Consider the following 23,022-nt stretch of genomic DNA (forward strand, 5'->3'; position numbering starts at 1 on the left):
CAGGGCTTTTACTAGCATCATTCAGACGTAGAGGAAGATTAAGAAAATACCATGTGGGGCGTTTGCATGACAGCCTGCACGGCCAGACTTACTACCACTCTTGGAGCACAGTGGCCTCTCGCCCGACACCGCCCCTCGCTCTGTGGTCTGACCGCCGACTGCCGCCCTCCCATTGGCTATTCGTCGCAGGCCCCATTCTCATACGAGGGCCGACAGCCAATCGGCGAAGCTCCTCTCCGCCCATCTAGCCGCGCACCGACGGCGCACTCGCTTTCCCGCCCGTTGCACGCCGGGAGTTGTAGTCCGCCCGGCTCACGTCTGCCTGCAGTGAAAAGACACCGGGAACTACTACGCCCAGAGGGCCGCGCGCGGGGCACACTCCGTTTTTAGGTGCTCGCGCCAACAATCCGGACCCAGGAAGAGCCGGCGTCCTGGAGCAGGTGAGAGACGTCGCGTGCTGCGATTGGAGGCGGAGGCGTGGACCCCGGCCCCGTCCGTGGCGATGCTGTGAGGCGCCGGAAACCCAGCCTGCGTCGGAATTACCCGTTTTGGGGGTCGGTGGGACAGAATGACCCTCAGTGTGCTCGGAAATTTCTAAATTCTGCACTTGCATTTTCTTGAAAGTGCCCAGTGCGTCCGGCCCGTAGTTTAGTCGGGTGCGAGTCCTTCCTGCCCACAGAGTGGCCATCAGGTCCCAGCTGCCCTCTAAGGCTCAGGATGCCCAGCGCACCCATGGGTTTCAGCTCCTTTCCTCCCGTTTGGGCGTAGCTCAGGTGATTTCCTACCTCCAGACTCAACATTTGGTGTCTTCATAAAAGGGTGTCTTAGGGTTCTCCAACTCTCTAGTTTTGGGGTACTTTTATACCCCGTTTCCCTTTGTGCACGCAGGCTTGAAAGCACAAGACATTCAGTTTTATCCATTGTTTGTTTTTTGCTTTTCTGAGGTAGGGTCTCACTCTAGCTCAGGCTCACCCAGAATTTACTCTAACCCCAGGCTGGCCTCGAACTCACAGGGATCCTCCTACCTCGGCCTGCTGGGATTAAGGCGTGCACTATCAAGTCTGGCAGTCATTTTAAGTGAAGATCTGACACTTTTTCTTCCCTGCATGTCCTTTCTGTAATTCTCTTTGAGCTTAAATCCACAAACGGGGTGGCATTCTGAGCCAGGAGGTAAAGAAGTTGGTTTGGGAGTGACAGAGGAGTTTGCCCCCGCAGGGAGTGGCTGGTGTCCCTCCCTGTATCCTTGCACAATGCCCCTGTCCCGCTGGCTGAGATCTGTGGGGGTCCTCTTGCTGCCAACCCCTTGCTGGGCACCCCGGGAAAGATGGCTGGGTTCCCTTAGAAGGCCCTCTGTGGTGTTGGGGTGTCCAGTACTGGGGTCCTGGCACAGTAGTGCCTGCTGCTGGTGCCAAGTGTGGACAGAGGAGCGTCGGTGAGTCTGGTTAAGGTGTGGGGCCTCTGGGAGGGAATCCCCTGCTCAGAATTCTCATGTGTCCTTTTCTCCTCAGAGCCTTTTGCTCCTCTTTCACAATGAACGGAAACCAGAAACTGGATGCTTATAACCAAGAAAAGCAGAATTTCATCCAGCACTTCTCCCAGATTGTCAAGGTTCTCACTGAGGGGGAGCTAGGACACCCAGAGACAGGAGATGCCATTAGCCGGCTGAAGGAGGTGAGGGGCCACGACTGCAGCGGTAGATGGGTGCGATCTTCCCGTTTTTGCAGTGCTTCAGGCACACGGGCAAGAAAGGTTCCACTGAGGGTACTCTGGGTCCTCTGTAGAGTGGGTGGGACCTGGGCAGGCAAACTTAGTGCTTCACCATGACTTTTGGCTCTGTAGAAGGTTGACCATCCAAAGGCATTGAACATGGTGAATCTTTTTATTTTGGTTTTTTTTTTTTGTTCATTTTTATTTATTTATTTGAGAGTGACCAAGAGAGAGAGAGTAACAGAGAGAGAAAGAGGCAGATAGATAGATAGATAATGGGCGCGCCAGGACTTCCAGCCACTGCAAATGAACTCCAGATGCGTGCGCTTACTTGTGCATCTGGCTAACGTGGGTCCTGGGGAATTGAGCCTTGAACTGGGTCCTTAGGCTTCACAGGCAAGCGCTTAACCGCTAAGCCATCTCTCTAGCCCAGATCTTTTTTTAAAATTAATTATTATTTATTTGGAAGAGAGAGAGAGAGAGAGAGAGAGAGAGAGAATGGGCACGCCAAGGTCTCTAGCCTCTGCAGATGAACTCCAGATGCATGCACCACCTTGTGCATCTGGCTTACATGGGTCCTGGAGAATTGAACCTGGGTCCTTAGGCTTTGCTGCTAACTGCTAAGCCATCTCTCCTGCCCTAATAGACGTTTTTGTTTTTGCAGGTTCTTGAAACTATAGGTAGAAGGAGGTGGAGGGAAAGAGTGGATGGGGGCTGGAGAGATGGCCCAGCGGTTAAGCTACTTGCTAGCAAAGCCATAGGACCCAGGTTTGATTCTCCAGTGCCCCCATAAAGCCAGATACACAAGGTGGAACATATGTCTGGAGTTTGTTTGCAATGCCAGGCGGCTGTGGTGCACCCATTTTCTTTTTCTCTCAAATAAATAAATAGCATATTTTAAAATATATATATATGTTATTTTATTTATTTATTTGAGAAAGAAGGGGTGGGGGGGAGAATGGGCGCACCAGGGCCTCCAGCCGCTGCAAAGGAACTCCAGATACATGTGGCTTACGTGGGTCCTAGAGAATTGACTGGGGATTCTCTGGCGTTGCAGGCAAAGGCCTTAACCGCTAAGCCATCTCCCCAGCCCAAATAGCATATTTTTAAAAAGAGAATTGTGGTTGAAGAGATGGCTTAGTGGTTAAGCACTTGCCTGGGAATCCTAAGGACCCCAGTTCGAGGCTTGATTCCCCTGGACCCACATTAGCCAGATGCCCAAGGGGGCACATGTGTCTGGAGTTTTTTTGTTGTGGTTGGAGGCCCTGGCGTGCCTATTCTCTATCTGCCTCTCAAATAAATAAATAAAAAATAAACAAACAACAACAACAAAACCAGAATGGAGCTGGAGGCATGGTTTAGTGTTAAGGCACTTGCCTGCAAAGCCAAAGGACTCAGGTTTGATTCCCAGGTCCCACATAAACCAGATACACATGCATTTTGAGTTTGCTTGCAGTGGCTAAAGGCCCCAGCGTGCCCATTCTCCTTCTCTATCTGCTTCTCTCTCTCAGATAAATAAACAAAATTTTAAAAAATATTAAACGAATACATAAACAAAAAAAAAAAAAGAATGTGTGGGCTATGAAGGGGAAGTGTAGGAGAGGTAGGGTGAGGCACATCATTCCATGCACTGTTTCCACTCGGTTCTGGCTCTGGACACGGAATTGAGTCTGCATTATTGAACTGCAATATTAAGCTCGCTGGGAAGGACAAAACAGAGCAGCCACCAGAGCCCTGGGGACCTGGGGATGCTTCCTGTTGGACTGTGCAACTAGGGAAAGTCCAGGAGGGAGTCATTCAGGGACTGGAGGGGGTTGGGTTTGTAAGTGGGAGGAGGAAAGGCCACATAGGAAGTTCAGGAAGTTCATGTGGGTGGGTGTATACACCCTGAAGTGTCCGCCCCTCCCGCCCCCCCTCAGGTCCTGGAGTACAATGCCCTCGGAGGCAAGTACAACCGCGGCCTGACAGTGCTGCTGACGGCGCGGGAGCTGGTGGAGCCCAGCGAGCTGGACGCCAGCGGCCTCCAGAGGGCCCTGACCGTGGGCTGGTGTGTGGAGCTGGTGAGCAGGATGGGAAAGGGCAGCAAGAGAGGCTTCTCAGTGTGTCCTTGAGAAGGTGACACGGGTTCCAGATTTGTTTCTGGGTGTGTTTGTTTCTGTGTCTGGTGTGCTATAGTTCAGTTTGGACAGCCTGAATCTAAGGGCTAACCAAACGGGGAGCCTGTTTTCCATGAAGTGCCAAGAACTTGGTTTGAAACAAAAGTTGAAATCAGCCCCATGTGGTGGCACACGCCTTTAATCCCAGCACTCGGGAGGCAGACGTAGGAGGCATACCTGAGACTACATAGTGAATTCCAGATTAACCTGGGCTAGGGCAAGACCCTACCTTATAAAACAAACAAAAACTGAAATCAGCAGTCTACTAGAGTTTGAAAAACGTTTTAAACATAAATGTTATAAATTAACCAAGAAGACATTCTGCTCGAAAACCCATTTCTCGAATATCACAGGAAAAATTGCAAGGCCGGGGTCCGTTTTTACTTTTAGCGACCATGGGCTGGGGCTGGAATCAGCGTTGCAAGCTAGGTATTCGTTCCCTGCGTGGTTTTGGTTTGCTTCAGTCCCCACATCTGTCTTCTGTACCTTAAACAGGCTTTTTTTTTTTTTTTTTTTTTTTTGGTGCTGGGGAACAAGTCCATGCTAAGCGTACTTTACCACTGTGCTGCATTTCCAGACCCCCACTCTTTTGGGGTAATACTTATTCATACATACGGGTGTGTATGCCATGATGCAAGTGCGTGGGGTCAGAGAACAACTCTGAGGCACTTACACTCCACCCTCCTTGAGGCGGGGCTCCTTGCCACTGCTAACGAGCTGCCAGGCTGCAGAGGCATCACCTGGAGCCACAGACACATGTGCCACGTCTTGTCCTACTTCATGTGGGTGCTGAGAAGCCTGGCTGCTTTTTTTTTTTTTTTTTTTTTCAGGTAAGGTCTTACTAGCCCAGGCTGACCTTAAAATCATTATGTAGTCTCAGATTGGCCTCAAACTCACAGCGATCCTCCTACCTCTACCTCCAAAGGGCTGGGATTAAAGGCGTGCACCACCATGCCTGGCTAGTTTTTTTCTTTATACGTGTGTGTGTGTGTGTGTGTGTGTGTGTGTAATTTATTTACATATTTACATAGAGAGAGAGAGGCAGAGAGAAAGAGAGTGGGAGCGTCAGGGCCTGTAGCCACTGCAACTGAACTCCAGATGCATGCACTTCTTTGTGCATCTGGCTTTATGTGGGAACTGGGGAATCAAACCCAGGTCTTGAGGCTTTGTAGGTGAGCGCCTTAACCACTAAGCCATTTCTCCAGCCCTCCTCCTTGTTTTGAATGGGGAAAGTTTAAAAAAAAAGTCTTATGTTGGGTGTGTTGACGCATGCCTTTAATCTCAGTACAGGGGGCAGAGGTAGGAGAGTCACTGAGTTCAAGGCCAGCCTGATACTGCACAGTGAGGTCCAGGTCAGCCTGGGCTACAGAGAATCTACCTTGAAAAACCAAACACAAACCAAGTCCCTAAGGTGCTGGCTGGAAAGATTGGTTTTGCCGTTCAGAACACTTTCTATTTAAGCATGAGGGTCTGTCAGGCCCACGTTCACCAAGCTCAACTCTCCAGAAACCATGTAAAAAAAAGCTGGCCATGGCCACATAACTTTTCTTTTTGAACTGTTTTTGGTTTTTCAAGGTAAGGTCTCACTCTGGCCCAGGCTGACCTGGAATTCACTCGGTAGTCTCAGGGTGGCCTCGAACTCGTGGCGATCCTCTACCTTTGCCTCCTGAGGGCTGGGATTAAAGGTGGGCGCCATCATGCCTGGCTACACAGCAAGCTTGACTACATGATACTCTGGGTTAGTTACACACAGACACACACACACACACACGCACACACCCTTCAGGAAACTGTATCCAGTGTGGTCACTGGGGTGTTTGAGCAAGTGTTGGCAGCCATGGGAGAAGAGCCAGCCTTTTTGAGGAATTCATTGCTGCCCTGGGGCTACAGAGTGAGTTTCAGGTCAGTCGGGGTTAAAAGTCAGATTAAAGGCATGCACCACCATACCTTATTTGTTTTTGCAAAGTCTCACCCTACTCCTGGCTTACCTGGAACTATAGCCCCAGGCTGGTCTCAAACTCAGTGATCCTATCTCTGGTTTTCCCATTTTTAAGAACTACACACTGGGGAAATGTAAATTCATTGACATTTTGGCAAGAGAAGAATACATGATGGTTTCTCATAATTTCCCTGATACCAGGGACAATGGAGGGCAGCTAAGTGATAGCTGAGATCGCTTAGTTCCTTATCCTGAAAACAAGTGCTTTCGAGCCATTGTGTAGGTGGGGAGTTTAGGGATAAGGTCTCAGGAGTTACAGCCTCCTTACCTGAACATCTCTTCCTGGTGTCTAGGGGCAATTAGGAGCAGCTCTCAGCTGTCTCTGGTCCTTGAAGCTGTCCCTGGGGCTCTTACACTGTTCTTCCTTCCCTTAGCTCCAGGCTTTCTTTCTGGTGTCAGATGACATCATGGATTCCTCCCTCACCCGTAGGGGGCAGATCTGCTGGTATCAGAAGGTACTGTGGACCAGAAGGTATCAATGGGCAGAGGGACCGGCCAGAGGGAGGTGGTTACATATGATGTGGTTGGTGTATGAGTATGACTGCTGTTTAAAAAAGAAAATGTTACCTACTGATTAATGTAAAAGCATATCACTGTGGAGTTCACTCAGCCTTGGAGACATACTAGGAAGTGGTTTCAATCTTACAGGCTAATGTTGCAAATGCTGAGAATGTAAAGTAAATCATTCCTTTGTATAAAGCATCAAGACATAATATTTTTCTGGTTTAATTTTTTTTTAAAAAAGGAATTGTCTTCCACTACCTGGAATTACTGTTTAAAGCTTTTGTAATTATTGTCCAAGTATTATTTAATAAAAATGTTTTAAAACACACACACAAGAAAAGAAAATGTTAAGAAAAGTTGTGGCTGGAGAGATGGCTTAGCAGTTAAGCACCTAGCAGTTAAGGTGCTTGCCTGCGAAGCCTAAGGATACAGGTTCGATTCTCTAGCTCCCACGTAAGCCAGATGCGCAAGGTGGCGCATGCGTCTGGAATTCGTTCCCAGTGGCCAGAGGCCCTGGTGTACCCATTCATTCTCTCTATCTCAAATAAATGGTGGTGGCGCACGCCTTTAATCCCAGCACTCAGGAGGCAGAGGTAGGAGGACTACCATGAGTTCAAGGCCATCCTGAGACTCCAGAGTGAATTCCAGGTCAGCCTGGGCTAGAGTGAGACCTTACCTCAGGAAAAAAAAAAAAAAAAAATGTGTGTGTATGGCATGCTGGGGGTCTCTTGCTGCTTCAAGTGAACATCAGATGCTTGTACCACTTTGTGTGTGTGGTTTACGTGAGTGATTTGGGATTGAACCTGGGCCAGAGCCATCTCTCCAGCTCATGACTGATTCCTGTATGAATCTAATCAGAGGTGAATTTTATTATCTCACTGTCTCTCACAGCCAGGCATAGGTTTGGACGCCATCAACGATGCTCTGCTCCTGGAAGCATGTATTTACCGCCTGCTGAAGTTCTACTGCCGGGAGCAGCCCTACTACCTGAACCTGCTGGAGCTGTTCCTGCAGGTAGCGCAGCCAGGCCCCACTGCCCAGAGCCTCCCACAGAAGTCAAGGAAGGGGCCTGGGGAGGGTGCAGGCGGGGCTCTCTCTACATGATTGGGAGAAGCAGTGAAAAAGACTGTGCATGATTGGGAGCCCGGAGTCCTTGTCCCTTCCTTTCTGATTATGCCCAGTTGTTAACTGCCGTGGGATGTGGGGCCTAGAACATCAGGGTCTCCATTGTGCAGAAAGTGTGGCTCAGGGGCCATCCTCTTCCCTCCTCCTCCTCCCTTAGAGTTCCTATCAGACCGAGATCGGGCAGACCCTGGACCTCATCACAGCACCCCAGGGTCACACAGATCTTGACAGATACACCGAAAAGAGGTGAGGGCCAGTGGGTCAGGGAGCATGTGTGGAAGGTCAGGGAGGGCTGGGGTGAGCCTCGCCTCTGCCATCTGATGGATTTTTCTCCTAGCGCAGGTACAAATCTATTGTGAAGTATAAGACCGCTTTCTACTCCTTCTACCTGCCCGTCGCGGCCGCCATGTACATGGTGAGTCAGCCGCCCCCAGCCCGCCCATGTGGCTTTGGACGGCAGGGCACAGTACCTACTGGACAGTCTGGTACCTCTGCTGAAAGGCCGTGTGACCTTGACAAAGCCACTCTGTCCGTGAGTGCTCAGCTGTCAGACGGTGATGGGAGTCCTTCTCGCAGGACTGCACAGTGACAGTGGGCAGGCCTGCACGTGCATCTGGCATAGAGTCGTGAGAGCAGGAGGTGGAGGACTTACGTCCGTCCCGAACCTGCTCTGTTTCCTCTTCACCCTGAAAGATGCCCGAGAGTCAACAAGGGGCGATGGCCTGAAGTGTGGGTTTATGTGCCAGGACACCTAGGAAGGTCTTGGAAAGTAGTGGGCCTCTTGGTGGGGACCAAGGATGCTTGTAAGAAGTGATGGCTGCAGGAAGCAGCTCCCCAGAAGGCGAAGGTGACCCTGTGGCGGTGGTCTCTCTGCAGGCCGGGATTGACGGGGAGAAGGAGCATGCCAACGCCAAGAAGATCCTGTTGGAGATGGGCGAGTTCTTCCAGGTCCAGGTAAGAACGCCCATGTGGGCATCCACGGGAAGCCCGTCCTCAGTCCTGCACTCTGAACCTCCGCTCTGCTCTGCTCCCTTCTGCCCAGGATGATTACCTTGACCTCTTTGGGGACCCCAGTGTGACGGGGAAAGTTGGCACTGACATCCAGGACAACAAGTGCAGCTGGCTGGTGGTCCAGTGTCTCCAGCGGGCTTCCCCGGAGCAGCGCCAGATCTTGCAGGTGCCTGCCCCCCAAGAAAGGGCTGAGATGTGTGTGTGGAGGGGCCCTGTGCTGACAGTCAGTTCCCTTGTGAGTGTGGTGGCTCTTCAGAATGATGTGTGTGGATGACACGCGCCTTTCATCCCAGCACTCTGGAAGCAGAGGTAGGAGGATCCTTGTGAGTTTGAGGCCAGCCTGGACTAGAGCGAGACGCTGCCTTGAAAAAAAAAAGAAAAGAAAAAGGAGTGGTGGGGCTTTTCTGCTCTAATCCCAGCACTTGGGGAGGTGGAGACAAGAGGATCAGGAATAACTCAAGGTCATCCTTAGCTACATATGGAGTTTGAGGTCAGTCTAGGTCACATGAGATCCTGTCACAGAACAACAAAAAGAAATCAGAAAAGTTGGGAGTCGGGGTGAGTGCATTATTTGGGGGATGTTCTGGAATCTATGAAGAGTGGTGAGGTCCTGGGTCTGGGGAGCAAAGCTCACTTTCCTGCTTCCAGGAGAATTACGGGCAGAAGGACCCGGAGAAAGTGGCACGGGTGAAGGCCCTGTACGAGGAGCTCGACCTGCCCGCTGCGTTCCTGAAGTATGAGGAAGATAGTTACAGCCGCCTCCTGCATCTCATCGAGCAGTATGCTGCACCCCTGCCGCCAGCCATCTTCCTGGAACTGGCAAAAAAGATCTACAAGCGGAAAAACTGACTTAGAGCCTTTCAGGGCTCTGGAGAGAGGGCTCTAAATAAATTATTGTTTAACTCTCCTGTGGTTTGGTTCTTTCTCATCAGGATCCTTGGCTGTCAAGAATGAGTGGGGGTGAAGGATGAAGGGTGGAGGTGGCGCAGCAGCCTAGAAGTAAAGGCCCTGGGCCTTGGTACCAGAATCCCTGTAGACCCAAAGCTGCAAAGTCGCAGGCTGGGTCTAGGTACATGACATAGGCAGGACGTCAGGCGCCGGGGGCGGGGTCCCGGCCGCGCCCCGCCCAGTCGGGGAGGTGCGGCTGCGCGGCAGGGTGGGTCGCGCTGGCACCCCTCCCCTCGGCTCGGTACCGGCTGGGCGGGGACCGCCGGAGCTGCAGACTAGCACAAGGCCGGACCGATTCCAGGAGAAGCCTGGTGAGGAAGGCTCCACGGGGTCCGTGGGTGGCGACGGGTGGACGCGGCGCGCGGGAAGGGGCAGGAGAAGGGAGCCGTACGAGAGAGCGGAGAGGCGGTGGGTGATGGCTGGAGACGCAGACTCCGCGGTCGCGAGCCGGGGAGGGCGCACGGAGGCTGCAGGCTAGACCAGGGCGGTGAGGGGCAGCCTGCAGATGCAGAGTCCTTGTGCGGACAGCTGCTTGCTCCTCCATCCCCGCCACCCACCTCACTTAGACCACCTGGGCGGGTTCTCCTTGGCTCCTTCCCCCGGCGGGGGGCAGGAACAGGTCGTTACAAAAAAAAAGGACCTGGGGTCTGTTGTGTTTGTTTGGTGGGGGGAACCCATCTCCCAAGGCCCGCACCCCCCACGGAGACCTAGAGCCCGCAGCCGCATTCTCTGACCATCCACCTCTCCATCCCCTGGGGCTTCCATTCGACTCCACCTGCAAACACTGCAGTGGAACTAATGGCCTGTCGATGGCGATGTGCATCTCTGTTAAAACATCTTCCAGGGCAGCCAGAGCCTCGCCAGGCCTGCCCCGGTCCTCCGTCGCCGGTGCCCTTCCCACAGCCCGCGCGCCCTCGCTGGCTGGGTCACACCGCTCCTGTTTCCTAGGTCTTGCCTCCAGCTGCTATTGCCAGGTAGGTGGATGTGAGCGAGCTGGTCCTCCAAGGTTCTCCGGAAGCCGTCTGGTCACCGCCGGTACCATGCTGTCCCCTCAGAGGGCTTTACTCTGCAACCTCAATCACATCCACCTCCAGCACGTCTCCCTAGGCTTGCACCTGTCCCGCCATCCCGAGCTCAGGGAGGGGCCTCTGAGCACGTCCCCTCCCACCGGAGGCAAGGAGAGCCAGGGTCCCTGCAGCAGGACCCTAGTGGATGCCAACTCCAACAGCCCAGCCGTTCCCTGCCGATGCTGCCAGGAGCACGGGTCCAGTCTCGAAAATCTGCCAGACCCTTCTCAGGAAGAAGGGGCTGCCTCGCCCTCGGACCCTGGCTGCTCCTCCTCTCTCAGCTCCTGCTCAGATCTTAGCCCCGACGAGTCCCCAGTCTCGGTCTACTCTCGGGACCTGCCTGGCCATGAGGTGTCCCACCCGCAGCCCAGCGTCCTCCCCCTGGAGCAGGGCTCCTCGCCGGCGTCAGCAGGCCCTGGCACCTGCTCCCCGGACAGCTTCTGTTGCTCTCCCGATTCCTGCTCCAGAGCTTCCTCCTCGCCCAGCCCTGGCCTGGACTCGAACTGTAACGCCCTGACCACCGGCCAGGACCTCCCTTCCCCAGGCCTGGACGAAGAAGACAATGCCGAGCAGGATCTCGCTACCTCTGAGCTTTCGGAAGCCGAGGATGGGAAAATCGACAGCGGGAAAGTCGAGCCCAGTTGGAAAATTAACCCCATTTGGAAAATTGACACCGAACGAACGGAGGCAGGATGGAAAATCAATAACCACACGGGTTGGAAAGACAACGGCAATACCGACTTGAGCTGGAAGAAGGACCCCAGGCAGTACGATTCTTGTTTGACCACCACCAACACCGGAATCAATGATTCTGGCTCGAAGACAGATGCCGGGGAAAAAAATGATGGAGCCTGGAGAGGTGACGTCAGCGAGGAGCCAGTGCCCCACCGGACCATCACGTCCTTCCACGAGCTGGCCCAGAAGCGCAAGCGGGGCCCGGGGCTGCCCCTCGTTCCGCAGGCCAAGAAAGACCGCAGCGACTGGCTCATCGTCTTCTCGCCGGACTCCGAGCTGCCCCCGCCCGGCTCGCTGGGACCCTCCCCGGCTCCGTCTCGAGAAGTCACCACGTTCAAGGAGCTCCGGAGCCGGAGCCGGGCGCCGCCCCCTCCGGTCCCACCCCGAGACCCCCCAGCAGGGTGGGCCCTGGTCCCGCCGAGGCCTCCCCCGCCGCCCGTGCCTCCCCGGAGGAAGAAGAACCGTCCCGGCCTGCAACCCATAGCCGAGAAGCCGCCGGAGGAGGCCCGGGCCGTCAGCCCTGAGGTCCCCGAGGTCCCCGCAGCCGAGGAGCCGCCGGAGCCGGGCGCGGAGGGTAAGAAGCCGCCAGGATGGAGCCGGAGGAAGGCTGAGCTTCCGCCTCGCCCCCTCTTTCTGCCCGCCTCCGCCGGCTGCCAGCCCCGCCCCGTCTCCCTTCTTCCTTTCCGTGTGCTGCTCCATCCTACCCCCAAACCCCTTTCCCCGTCTGCCAGGGAGCGCTCCGGGAAAGGGGGAAAAAAAAAAAGAAAAGCGGTGGGTCTTTGAGTTGCGGGACTAACTCTGTGCTCCCTCTTTTTCCCGCCCGCCCTCCTCGCCTGGCTGCCCGTCTCCCCCTCCCCACCTCTCCATCCATTCACCCCTCCCCCGCCCTCCCCGCACCCCGCCTCGCGCACCCCGTCCGCTCGCTCGCAGGCGGTCCCCTGCTGCTCCCCGGGCCCCTGGTCTTCCGGGTCTCGGCCGACGGGCGCCCCTTGTTGGAGGGGGCTCGCGCGGGCGCAGCCGCGGGGTCGCTGCTGCTGGCACCCCTGGCCGGGTGGTCGGGCGCACGGCTGAGGCTGCTGGGACCGCCGAGTCCCCCCGAGGAGCCTCTGCTGCCGGTCCGCCTGTCCCCCGTGGGTGCCTATTCGCCCCCGTCTCGGGGGTCCCTGCCTTGCCTGGCCAGCCCCGAGCTGGCCCTGCTGCTGTCCCCGCTCTTCCCTAGAAGTAGCACCTTCCCCGCCGCGGCTCCCCCACCCCGCCAGGTGCCCGCTCCCCCGCTGCCACCGCCGCCGCGTCCGCAGGAGGCCCCTCGCCCGACCGAGCGCCCGCCGCCTCCGCCCAGGCTACGTAAGACGACCCGGCCGGGCAAGCCCCGCGGGCAGACCCGCGCCCCGGCCGGCCCGGCCTTCAGAGTCAGCTTTTTTTTTTTTTTTTTCCCTTGCGTTTTCAGGCTAGATCCAACTTGGGGCAGGTAGCGAGCAGTCACCGGTCCAGGCTGTCTGGACTCCGCCCTGCGCGGGGGACGGGGAGCGTTGCTGTGCCCCTCGCTTCCCTGTTTCCTCAAGGCCCCACCTTGGACTTAGATGGTTGCGGGCTTGCCCCAGCCCCAATCTAAATAACGGTGTTCCTCCAGGAGTCCATTGCTAGGGACTTTGGGTCTCAGGGTGGGGAGACTGCGGAGGTGGGTTGGGGGGGCTGGAAAGCTCCCTTGGACCTTCCAGGTGGTTCAGACCACATACTCTCCCACGCGTTTTGAGGGGCGAAGTGGGTAGGGAGAGAACCTGGCGTGAGACCGGAGTTCCCCCCCTCTCATTTCTGGTGCCTTCCGGTCTCCCAATCCACGGGTCTCACCTTCCTGGGTCCTCCCACCCTTTCCTGGCTCTTGGTCTGTCTGTCTGTCTTTCCATTGGTTCAGGCTCCCACGTGCTCCCGGGGCTGGGCGGGGGCTGGTGTGAGTCCTTGGGCCACCTTGCTTCCCTCCCGCCTTAAAGGCCCAGCTGGCCGGGTGGGGGCTGAGCGTCGCCGTCCGGAGGGGGAGCTGGACCCTGAAGTGACTTGGGGACCTGGGCGTGGTGGGCGGGGAGGGGGACCTGAGCCGGGGGTCGGGGACACGACGAGTTCTGGGCGTGTGCAGTATTGCACGCAGCTTTATTTACGCTCTGCGAGGCTGAGCCTCTCCTGTCCCCAAGGGCCACAAACCCGTGCCAGAGCCCGACGTCCTCTTGGGGGGTAACCCTTTGGTCAGTGAGCTGTCTCTTTTCTTCCCCAGTCCGTAGTTCCTGGTCCTTCGCCGGTGTTCCTGGGGCCCAGCGGCTGTGGATGGCAGAAGCCCGGAGTGGGACCGGCCAGCTGCAGGAGCAAAAGAAAGGTAGTTCACCCCGACTCTGCCTCCCGGAGGCATCCCTTGGGTTTTCCGGGTCAGGCTGCCTTCGTCCAGCCTGTCCCGTAGAGTTGAGGGGCCAGGGGGCTTTGATGTGTCCCCCCTTCTCCCGGACCCTCCCCAGGTCTCCTGATAGCCGTCAGCGCCTCGGTGGATAAAATCATCTCGCATTTCGGGGCTGCCCGGAACTTGGTTCAGAAGGTGAGGCTGGCGGGAGGGGGAGGCGGCTGGAATGCGGAAATTGATGCTGCGGTGGGGAAGGGGGTCTCTGGGAACCCAGGGAGGGCGGGGGGCGGGTACCCGGGCACCCAGACTCGCTCGCATTGCGCCACCTCCAGGCTCAGTTGGGGGATAGCAGGTTGAGCCCAGACGTGGGACACCTGGTGCTGACCACCCTGTGCCCGGCCCTCCATGCCCTGGTGGCCGATGGGCTGAAGCCTTTCCGGAAGGATCTCATAACCGGGCAGCGCAGAAGCAGCCCTTGGAACGTGGTGGAGGCGTCCGTGAAGCCAGGTGAACCCGGAGGGAGTGGGAACTGAGTGGGAACGCCCCCCACCTCCGCCAGGGTGTGGCTAAACAGTTCCCCGGTGTTCTCAGGATCCTGCACGAGCTCCCTGGGATCCCTGTACAGCCAGGTTAGACGCCTGGCCCCGCTGAGTAGCAGCCGCAGCCGCTTCCATGCCTTCATCCTGGGCCTCCTCAAGTGAGTGGCCTTTAACCCGCTGCTCCTCTGGCCTTGGGACTGACTACCTGGGCATCATGGGCAGGGCACTGCCGTGGTACCCAATATCCCGCGAGGTCTCCCTTCATCTTTCACTCCCACCTCCCCCCTGAACTCACACCCCGTCCTTTCTCCTTCAGCACCAAACAGTTGGAACTGTGGTTTTCGAGTCTCCAGGAAGATGCAGGTCAGAGCCTTAGATGGGAGAGGGCGGGCCTCTTGGGAAGGCGGAAGAGAGGGGAGGATCTCTCCTGCTGGCTCTCAGTGATGGCCGAGTATTAATTAGTCCGGGTAGCTAATCCTTTTGCCTCTCAGTTTAAAACTCTTCCAGGGGCTCCCTTGGCCAATGGTGGAAGATTCAGAGCCTTGCTTTGTGGCTTCCTGTCCGAGGTTCATGTGGCATTCTTGCCAGCGGTCTTCCTAGCTGGGCCTTTTGCCTTTGAGCTCTATTCATGCTGTCCCTGCGATTGGCCTTCCTGCCCCTCCTGTTTCTATTTTGCTTTTTTTTTTCTCTCGAGGTAGGGTCTCCCTCTAGCACAGGCTGACCTGGAATTCACCATGTAGTCTCAGGGTGGCATTAAATTCGCAGCAATCCTGCCTCCGCCTCCCTTGTGCTGGGATTAATGGTGTGTGCCACCAAGCTCAGCTCTCACTAACATTCATTCCTCCTGTCAGATCTTCTGGAGGTGCGCCTGCACCCCCCCGCCACCCCACCCAGGCCAGCCCTCGCCCTTCCCTTTGTTTTGCACACGTTCTCAGGCCTTTAATCCTTCCCCTCCCTCAGTCTTTGCATTACTATCCAGTTCCCACCACTTGCTCCACCTGCATCTCCTTTTGAAGGCCCTGGCTCCACATGGGCACACGTTTATTTGTTGGTCCTGCCGTCCGTCCGTCTTTGTCCCAGTGACCCACACGGAACAAGTCCCGGGCGGATGTCCAGTGGCACTAGGGCTAGTGGGGGAGGCCTTGCAGCTCAGGTCCAGTGCGGGGCTGATGTTGCTCTACTTTCTCTTAGGTCTACTGTCCCTCTTGTACCTGCCCACCGGCTTCTTCTCCCTGGCATGTGGTGGTTGCCCGTCCCTGGCCACGGAGCTGCTGCTCCTGCTGCAGCCGCTGTCGGTGTTCACCTTCCACCTGGACCTGCTCTTCGAGCACCACCACCACCTGCCCCTAGCCCCACCGCAGGCCCCTGCAGGCCCCGCGGGGCCGCCTCCTGCCCTGCAGCAGACTGTGCAGGCCGTGCTGCACTGGGGGAGCCGGCTGGCCCAGAGTCTCTGGGGAGCTCCAGCAGAGGCTACTCAAGGCCCTTTGGACCCGCCAAAGTCTCCCCCACCAGGCAGCTGGTGGGATCAGCTGACCCAGGCCTCCCGGGTCTATGCCTCTGGGGGCACCCAGGGCTTCCCTGTTCTCCGGTGGGGACCCACACATCATGAATCTGCAGCTGAGGATGCACAGGAGATACCCCCACCCACAGAACAAGCAACGGCCGGCAGAGGCATGTGGCTTGGGAGGCTGTTTGGTGTGCCCGGGAGCCCCACAGAAACGGAGAGTGGAGCCTTCAAGTCCAGGTACTGGGATACCTTGTTCACTCCGTGACCTTCTCACTCTCGCTCAGCTCCCTTGTTTCATTTGAAACTTTTGTCAATATGATCCCCCCCCATGTATACTCGTGTATATGTATGTGTGTGTGTGTGTGTATATATATATATATATATATATATATGTATATATATTTATTTATTTACTTACTTACTAGAGAGAGAGAATGGATATGCCAGGGCCTCTAGACACTGTAAATGAACTCCAGACATGGCCACAACCTGGTGCGTCTGGCTTTACATGGGTATTGGGGAATTGAACCTGGGTCTTTGGCTTTGCCAGCAAGCGCCCTAACTATAAGCCATCTTTCCAGTTCCACATATATATTTAAATTATTTATTGATGTGCATGTGCGTGTGTGATTATGGGCACACACCACGGCCTTTTGCTGCTGCAGACAAACACCATTCTTGGGCTATGTTTTTTTGTGTGTGTGTCTGGTTTACATGAGGGGCCTGGGGATTGAGCCTCAGCCTGGCATGTTTTGCAAGCAAGTTTTTTTTTTTTTTTTTTTTTTTTTTTTTTTGAGGTAGGGTCTCACTCTGGCCCAGGCTGACCTGGAATTCACTATGTAGTCTCAGGCTGGCCTCGAACTCACGGCAATTCTCCTACCTCTGCCTCCCCAGTGCTGGGATTAAAGGCATGCACCACCATGCCCAGCTAAACGGTTATCTTTTAATAGTTATGTAAGTAACCACATGTTCCTGATTTTATTTCTTGGCCTTACAAGCTGAAAAAAATTGCTGATCCCTGCTCTAGGATTTGACTCAATCAGGAGCTACTTAATAGTTTCAGGTTACTTTGTGTGTGGACCCTGATGGTTCCATAGGCATCTTGTGACTTTTGGTGTTGTAGAACTTCATTGTTGGGCTGGAGAGATGGCTTGGCAGTTAAGGCGCTTGCCTGCGAAGCCTAAGGACCCACGTTTGACTCTCCAAATTCCATGTAAGCCAGACACACCATGGCGCATGAGCACAAGGTGGCCATGGGTCTTGAGTTCGATTACAGTGGCTGGTGGCCCTGGCGTGTCAGTTCTCTCACATTAAAAAAAAAAAACAAAAAAAACAAAAACAAAAAAAAAACTTCATTGTCATATTCTTAATTACCCTAAAGGTCCGTGTGACCTACAATTGCTCCTCTGTCCTCAGCAGTGTCCAGTTCCTGGCCTGAGCCACTCTGGACCTCCAGCCTCCTCTCCCTCTGAGCTCTGGGATTCCAGGGTGAGGAGAGTGACTGGTGAGTTGCAGTTGTACCCTTCCACCCAGGAGACCATCTCGCTGGCTGCCCCCGACAGTGAGTGTGTTGGCTTTGATGAAACGGGGGATACCTCCTGAGACCCCTTCTCCTGAGGAACTTGTGGCCTCACCAGCTAGCATGGGGCCGGCTGACAGGTAAGTGATGGCAAACGCTGCTGTGTGTGTCGTGTGCGTTTTTGATTGCAGAGAGGGACAGGAAGAAGTTTGAAAGACGCTGGGGCTGGAGTTCAGGGGTGCTTAGTTTGCATGGTGTCTTTCCTGTTTATTACTGGCGTGGCAGTCCTTCCTGTGAGCCTTCCTTTCTTTTTCTGTAAAGGGAAGATGGGACGCTGGGCGCACGTCTTTAATCCCAGCACTTGGGAGGCAGAGGTAGGAGGTTCACCATGAGTTCGAGGCCACCCTGAGACTACAGAGTGAATTCCAGGTCAGCCTGAGCTAGAGTGAGACCCTACCTGAAAAATAAATAAATGGAGGCTATGTATGATGGCATATACCTGTAACCCCAGCAGTTGGAAGCGTAAGGCAGTAAATCTTGAGTAATATACAGTACTTGTTTATGGCTATAAAGATTAAATATTCATTCATTTACAAAAATACTCATTTATTTGCATGTGTGTGTGTGACAGAATCTCTTGCAGCTAAAATTAAATGCCTGACTGGCTTTATGTGTATGTCTGGAGAACTGAACCTGGCCTGATATGCTTTGCAAGCATGCACCTCTTTAACTGCTAAGCTATTTCTTCAGGCTCATTGTTCATTTGTTATTATTATTATTTTATTTATTTGTTATAATTAACAAGTTCCATGATTATAAATAATATCCCATGGTAATTCCCTCCCTCCCCCCACTTTCCCCTTTGAAACTCCATTCTCCATCATATCCTCTTCCCCTCTCAATCAGTCTTTTATTTTGATGTCATGGTCTTTTCCTCCTATTATGATGGTCTTGTATAGGTAGTGTCAGGCACTGTGAGGTCATAGATATCCAGGTCATTTTATGTCTGGAAGATTGCATTGTAAGGAGTCCTATCCTTCCTTTGGCTCTTACATTCTTTCTGCCTCTTCCGTATTGGACCCTGAGCCTTGAAACGTGTGAGATGTTTCAGTGCTGAGCAGTCCTTTGTCACTTCTTCTTAGCACTATGGTGCCTTCTGAGTCATCACAAGGTCACCATCATCTGAAAAGAGAAGCTTCTCTAACCAAAAGTGAGAGTAGTATTAGCATATGAGTATGACTATTAAGAGAAGTGTTTACCGGTTATAATACATGCATTTATCCAGACGCCAGCAGATGTTACACCCCTAGAGCTCATGACTAGGAAAGGAAGATGGAACTTCTTGGGATCATGTCCCCACGCTTGGGGATTCAAAGGCATTTTAGTGATGGTGCAGGAAAATATGTCTGACAGAAGGAATGATAAGCAAAGGTGGGGCCTGAGTATGGTAAATGAGAAATTGTGGGATGGAGTAGGGGTCTAAATAACAAATAACAAATGAGCTTTGGTGAGATTTCTGAGTCTGTCAGGAGCAACTGAGTATGAAGTGATGCCCTTTACCACTGTAAGGGGGCTTGAAGTGTTCAGAGGAACTGTTCCATTTGTATATGATGAATTTGAAGCACAAGAAAGAAATACAGTTTAAAAAATATATTTTTATTTCATCTATTTGAGAGAAAGGCAGAGAGAATGGGCACACCATGGCCTCTAGCCACTGCAAACATATGTGTGCCACTTGGATTTTTTTTTTTCCTTTTGGTTTTTTAAGGTAGGGTCTCACTCTAGCCCAGGCTGACCTGGAACTTACTATGTAGTCTCAGGTTGACCTTGAACACACGGCGATCCTCCTACCTCTGCCTCCCGAGTGCTGGGACTTAAGGTGTGCGCCACCACACTCCGCTTCCACCTTGATTAAAAAAAATTATTTAGAGCAGATAAAGAGAATGGGTGTGCCAGATCCTTTAGCTGCTGCAAACTCCAGTAGCTTGTGCCATCTTGTGCATCTGGCTTATATGGGTCCTGGGGAATCCAACCTTGGTCCTTTGGCTTTTCAGGGAAGTGCCTTAACCGCTATGCCATCCCGCTAGCCCCCACCTTGATTTTTCCTGCATCTGGCTTTATGTGGGTCTTGGGGAATTGAACTCAGGTCCTTAGACTTTGCATGCAAGAGCCTTACTGCTGAGCCATCTCTTCAGCCCAGAAGTGCAGTTTGAAATAAGCAGATGAGGTTGGTTGGTTGTGATGTTAATCCCAGCACTTGGGAAGCAGAGGTAGGAGGATCACTAAGAGTTTGAGGCCATCCTGAGGCTACAGAGTGAATTCAGGTCAGCCTGAGCTAGAGTGAGAGCCTACCTTGGAGGGGGGAGCAGATGAGTTGGTTTGGGGTTCAGGGAGGTTAGGGCCCCAGAGGCAATCATGTTGATGGATGACCTCAAGTCTGTCCCAGAGTCCAGTGAGTGTTTACCATGCTGAACCAACAGGTGCTCTATGCAGTAGGGAGATGAGGTCTGGGGCAGTAGGCCCCTCATGTCTGGCTCTTCATCCTGTCATCTTCCTCTGGCTCCCCCAGGGCAGTTCGGGCTCTCTGCGACCACACTGCTGCGGGACCTGACCAGCTGAGCTTCCGGCGTGGGGACATGCTGCGTGTCATTGCCACGGTGGATGAGGACTGGCTCCGCTGTGGGCGTGATGGTGTGGAGGGGCTGGTGCCAGTGGGGTACACCTCCCTTGTTCTTTAGTCCATTCCTTCTCTGAGTCATGTGTCTCCCTCTTGTCCCTTGGGAATGGAATGGCCCGTGAATATTAATCTATGTAAACTGACCATTCCAGAAGCATCTTTCCATCTGTAAAACATTTCTTTTCACACCTATTTCTGCTAAGACTTCCACACCCATCCTGAAGGTGAAATCTGTTCTAAATGTATAAAAAGGAATTCTCCACATGCCTCCTTTCCTCCCCATCTGTATGAACAAGGGGACATCTTCCTGTCTGCAAAACAGAACCAAGCCTTCTACCATGATCCACGTGGGCTGTGCCAGGACAGTTGTACTTTTGCCCCAAAGCCCACAGGGTTAGTTTCCTCCCTGTGTATGGAATCTCTGCCCCGCTTCCTCAACCCACACTGCCTGTATTTATGATGCACTGGACGCCCCTGGTGGGTGGGCCTGTGGCATTGGTCCGCCTTCCCTTCTTTGTCCCAATAAAATATGGGAGTTGAATGTATATGCGTCATGGTGGGTTTTAGGACATAGGTTATGGTAGAGGGGATGAAAGGTCTTTTTAATGGAGCCCAAGGCAGACATTTCCTTCCTAGCCTAGGGGGCTTTATAATTAATTATTTTTAAGATACAGCCTTGAACTCCTGGTCCTCTTGTGTCCGTCTCCCATGTCGGCATTCCATGTCTGCAAGTGCAGTTTTTTTTTTTTTTCTTTTTTTCTTCAAGGAAGGGTAGACCTGGAATTCACTACGTAGTCTCAGGGTGGCCTCAAACTCATGGCAATTCTCCTACCTCTACCTCCCAAGTGCTGGGAATAAAGGCTTGCACCACTGTGCCTGGCTTTGCTTATTTTTGAGACAGATCTTACCATATAGCTCAGGCTGGCCTTGAACTCAGTGATCCTAACACTTTAGGGATACAGTCCAATGTGTGAGCCATGCCTGGCTCTTTCTCTTGCTGCTTAATGAATGCCAGATGCTTGTACCATTTTTTTTTTTTTCAAGGTAGGGTCTCACTCTAGCCTTGGCTGACCCAGAATTCACTATGTAGTCTCAGGGTGGCCTTGAACTCACAGTAGTCCTTCTCTCTCTGCCTCCTGAATGCTGGGACTAAAGGTGTGTGCCACCATGCCCAGCCATCTTGTACCATTCTTTGTCTGACTTTTGGGGAACCCAGAATGATAAGCTTTGTAAGCAAGCACCTTTACTCTGAGCCATCACTATAGCCTCTATTTCCATTTCCATGATATCCGTTATAAAGGGATGTGGAGCTGAGGAGAGATCAGAAGGAACAGGAAGCTATTAAATGTAGGCGTACTGAGTCCTAGGAGGTGAGACACAAAAAGAAGAGGCCCTGGAGATATAAAAATGGTAGCAACACAATTCTGGAAGCAGGATGGGCCTTGTTAGATCCAAATACTCATACCCCCAAGGGTTCCATGCTCCCCACTCCTGGCTAATTCATGTCATTTACCTGGTCCTTGAAATTTGCTTCTTGTGGTTTGCTATGATTTCAAGTTTTAAATGCTTTATAATTCCTGGCGTTGATTGATATATTGGTTTGGTGCTAAGAATTGAACCTGGGACCTTGTGCATGTTAGACCAAGTACTATACTACTGAGCTGTATTGTTTGAGAGTGAAGGGGGGTGGGGAATGGGCGCACCAGGATCTCCAGCCACTATAAATGAACTCCAGACACTTGCACCACCTTGTGCATCTGGCTTACATGGGTCCTGGGAAATTGAACCTGGGTCCTTTGAATTTACAGGTAAATGCCTTAAGTGCTAAGCCAGCCCTCCAGCCCCCCATTTTTTTTTTAACATTTATTTATTAGAGACAGACAGAAGAGAGTGAATAAGCATGCCAGGGCCTCTATGCGTCTGTCTTTCATGGGACCTGGAAAATCAAACCTGGTTCCTTAGGCTTCGTAGGCAAGCACCTTAACCACTATTCTCTCCAGCCCATTTTTTCCCCCCTTAGGAGGCAAAGTGAGAGAGAATTTGCATGCTAGGGCCTCGGCTAATGAAATCGAACTTGAGGTTTATGCCACCTAGTGGGCATGTGCGACCTTGTGCTTGTTTCACCTTTGTATGTCTGGCTTCCGTGGGACCTGGAGAGTCAAACATGGGTCTTTAGGTTTTGCAGGCAACAGCTATTTCTCCAGTCCTGTTTTTTTTTTCTTCCTCCTCCCCAAGGTAGGGTATCATTGTAGCCCAGGGTGACCTGGAATTCACTATGTAGTCACAGGGTGGTCTCACACTCAGTGGGATCCTTTTACCTTTGTCTCCTGAGAGCAGGATTAAAGGCGTGCCCCACCATAATATGGTGCAAACCAAGCCTAGCCTTCTAACCTGCCTTTCTGTTTTTGGTTTTTCAGGGTAAGGTCTAACTCAAGCCCAGGCTGACCTGGATTTACTATGTAGTCTCAGGGTGCCCTTGAATTACAGCTATCCTACCTCTGCCTCCTGAGTGCTGGAATTAAAAGTGTGTCCCACCATACCCAGCCCTCCTTTCTTAGCCTCCTGAGTGCTACGATTACAGGCGCATGCCAACACAACTAGCATCCTAACATCTTTTTTAAATTTTAATTTATAAAAATATATTTATTTATTTGACCGGGGGGGGGGGAGGGAGAGAGAGAGAATGGGCACACCAAGCCCTCCAACCACTGCAAATGAACTCAGACGTGTGTACCCCTTGTGCATCTGGATAACGTGGGTCCTGAGAAAGAAAATTTTTTGCAAGCAGAGAGAGAGAAGTGAGCACTACAGGGCTGCCAGCTGCTGCAAATGAACTCTAAACATGTGACTCTGCATCCGGATTTATGTGGGTACTGGGGAACTGAACCCAGGTCATTAGGCTCTGTAGGCAAGCACCTGTAATCTCAGGGTGGCCTTTTACCTCTGATTCCTAGTACTGGGATTAAAGGTGTGTATCACCTTGCCCAGCTCCTAACATTACATTTTTTATACCCCCAAGGCAGGGACTCACTGTAGCCCAGGCTGACTTGGAATTCCCTATGTAGTTTTAGGGTGGCCTTGAACTCAAGAGCCTCCTACCTCTGCTTCCCGTGTGCTAGGATTAAAGGTGTGCACCACCACACCC

At 53.1% G+C, this 23,022-nt stretch overlaps 2 protein-coding genes across 8 annotated transcripts; both read left to right on the plus strand.

The window, feature by feature from the left end:
• The first annotated feature begins 372 nt into the window (after positions 1-372).
• On the plus strand, positions 373-9,409 carry Fdps (farnesyl diphosphate synthase). Of its 4 annotated transcripts, none has more exons than XM_045137964.1 (10): positions 373-440; positions 1,509-1,671; positions 3,627-3,767; positions 6,237-6,317; positions 7,258-7,380; positions 7,649-7,737; positions 7,834-7,906; positions 8,368-8,445; positions 8,534-8,668; positions 9,151-9,409. In XM_045137964.1, the coding sequence occupies exons 2-10, from the start codon at positions 1,531-1,533 to the stop codon at positions 9,349-9,351; spliced, it is 1,062 nt and encodes a 353-aa protein (XP_044993899.1). In that variant the 5' UTR covers positions 373-440; positions 1,509-1,530; the 3' UTR covers positions 9,352-9,409. The 4 variants fall into 4 exon arrangements, with proteins under 4 accessions (XP_044993899.1, XP_044993901.1, XP_044993900.1 ...); XM_045137966.1 differs by having other exon boundaries at positions 423-554; XM_045137965.1 differs by lacking the exon at positions 373-440 and adding an exon at positions 566-773.
• Positions 9,410-9,641: 232 nt separating this feature from the next.
• Rusc1 (RUN and SH3 domain containing 1) lies at positions 9,642-20,422 on the plus strand. 4 transcript variants are annotated; one of them, XM_004667254.2, is made up of 12 exons: positions 9,642-9,761; positions 10,399-11,826; positions 12,022-12,027; positions 12,183-12,596; positions 13,519-13,617; positions 13,754-13,830; positions 13,968-14,142; positions 14,227-14,332; positions 14,491-14,537; positions 15,366-15,918; positions 17,215-17,340; positions 19,770-20,422. In XM_004667254.2, the coding sequence occupies exons 2-12, from the start codon at positions 10,491-10,493 to the stop codon at positions 19,936-19,938; spliced, it is 3,108 nt and encodes a 1,035-aa protein (XP_004667311.2). In that variant the 5' UTR covers positions 9,642-9,761; positions 10,399-10,490; the 3' UTR covers positions 19,939-20,422. The 4 variants fall into 4 exon arrangements, with proteins under 4 accessions (XP_004667311.2, XP_004667312.2, XP_044993897.1 ...); XM_004667255.2 differs by lacking the exons at positions 12,022-12,027; positions 12,183-12,596; XM_045137962.1 differs by lacking the exons at positions 12,022-12,027; positions 12,183-12,596 and having other exon boundaries at positions 17,218-17,340.
• The last annotated feature ends 2,600 nt before the right edge of the window (positions 20,423-23,022 follow it).

The sequence above is a fragment of the Jaculus jaculus genome, chromosome 19, assembly GCF_020740685.1.
Source record: "Jaculus jaculus isolate mJacJac1 chromosome 19, mJacJac1.mat.Y.cur, whole genome shotgun sequence".
NCBI lineage: Eukaryota > Metazoa > Chordata > Mammalia > Rodentia > Dipodidae > Jaculus > Jaculus jaculus.

Coding starts and splice junctions, on each gene's coding strand:
- Fdps (XM_004667095.2), top strand. CDS start 1,251: ATGCCCCTGTCCCGCTGGCTGAGATCTGTGGGGGTCCTCTTGCTGCCA. Junction 1,672..3,626: donor CCATTAGCCGGCTGAAGGAG/GTGAGGGGCCAC, acceptor GCCCCCCCTCAG/GTCCTGGAGTACAATGCCCT. Junction 6,318..7,257: donor AGATCTGCTGGTATCAGAAG/GTACTGTGGACC, acceptor TGTCTCTCACAG/CCAGGCATAGGTTTGGACGC.
- Rusc1 (XM_004667254.2), top strand. CDS start 10,491: ATGCTGTCCCCTCAGAGGGCTTTACTCTGCAACCTCAATCACATCCAC. Junction 14,143..14,226: donor GGAGGCGTCCGTGAAGCCAG/GTGAACCCGGAG, acceptor CGGTGTTCTCAG/GATCCTGCACGAGCTCCCTG. Junction 15,919..17,214: donor AGTGGAGCCTTCAAGTCCAG/GTACTGGGATAC, acceptor CCTTCCACCCAG/GAGACCATCTCGCTGGCTGC.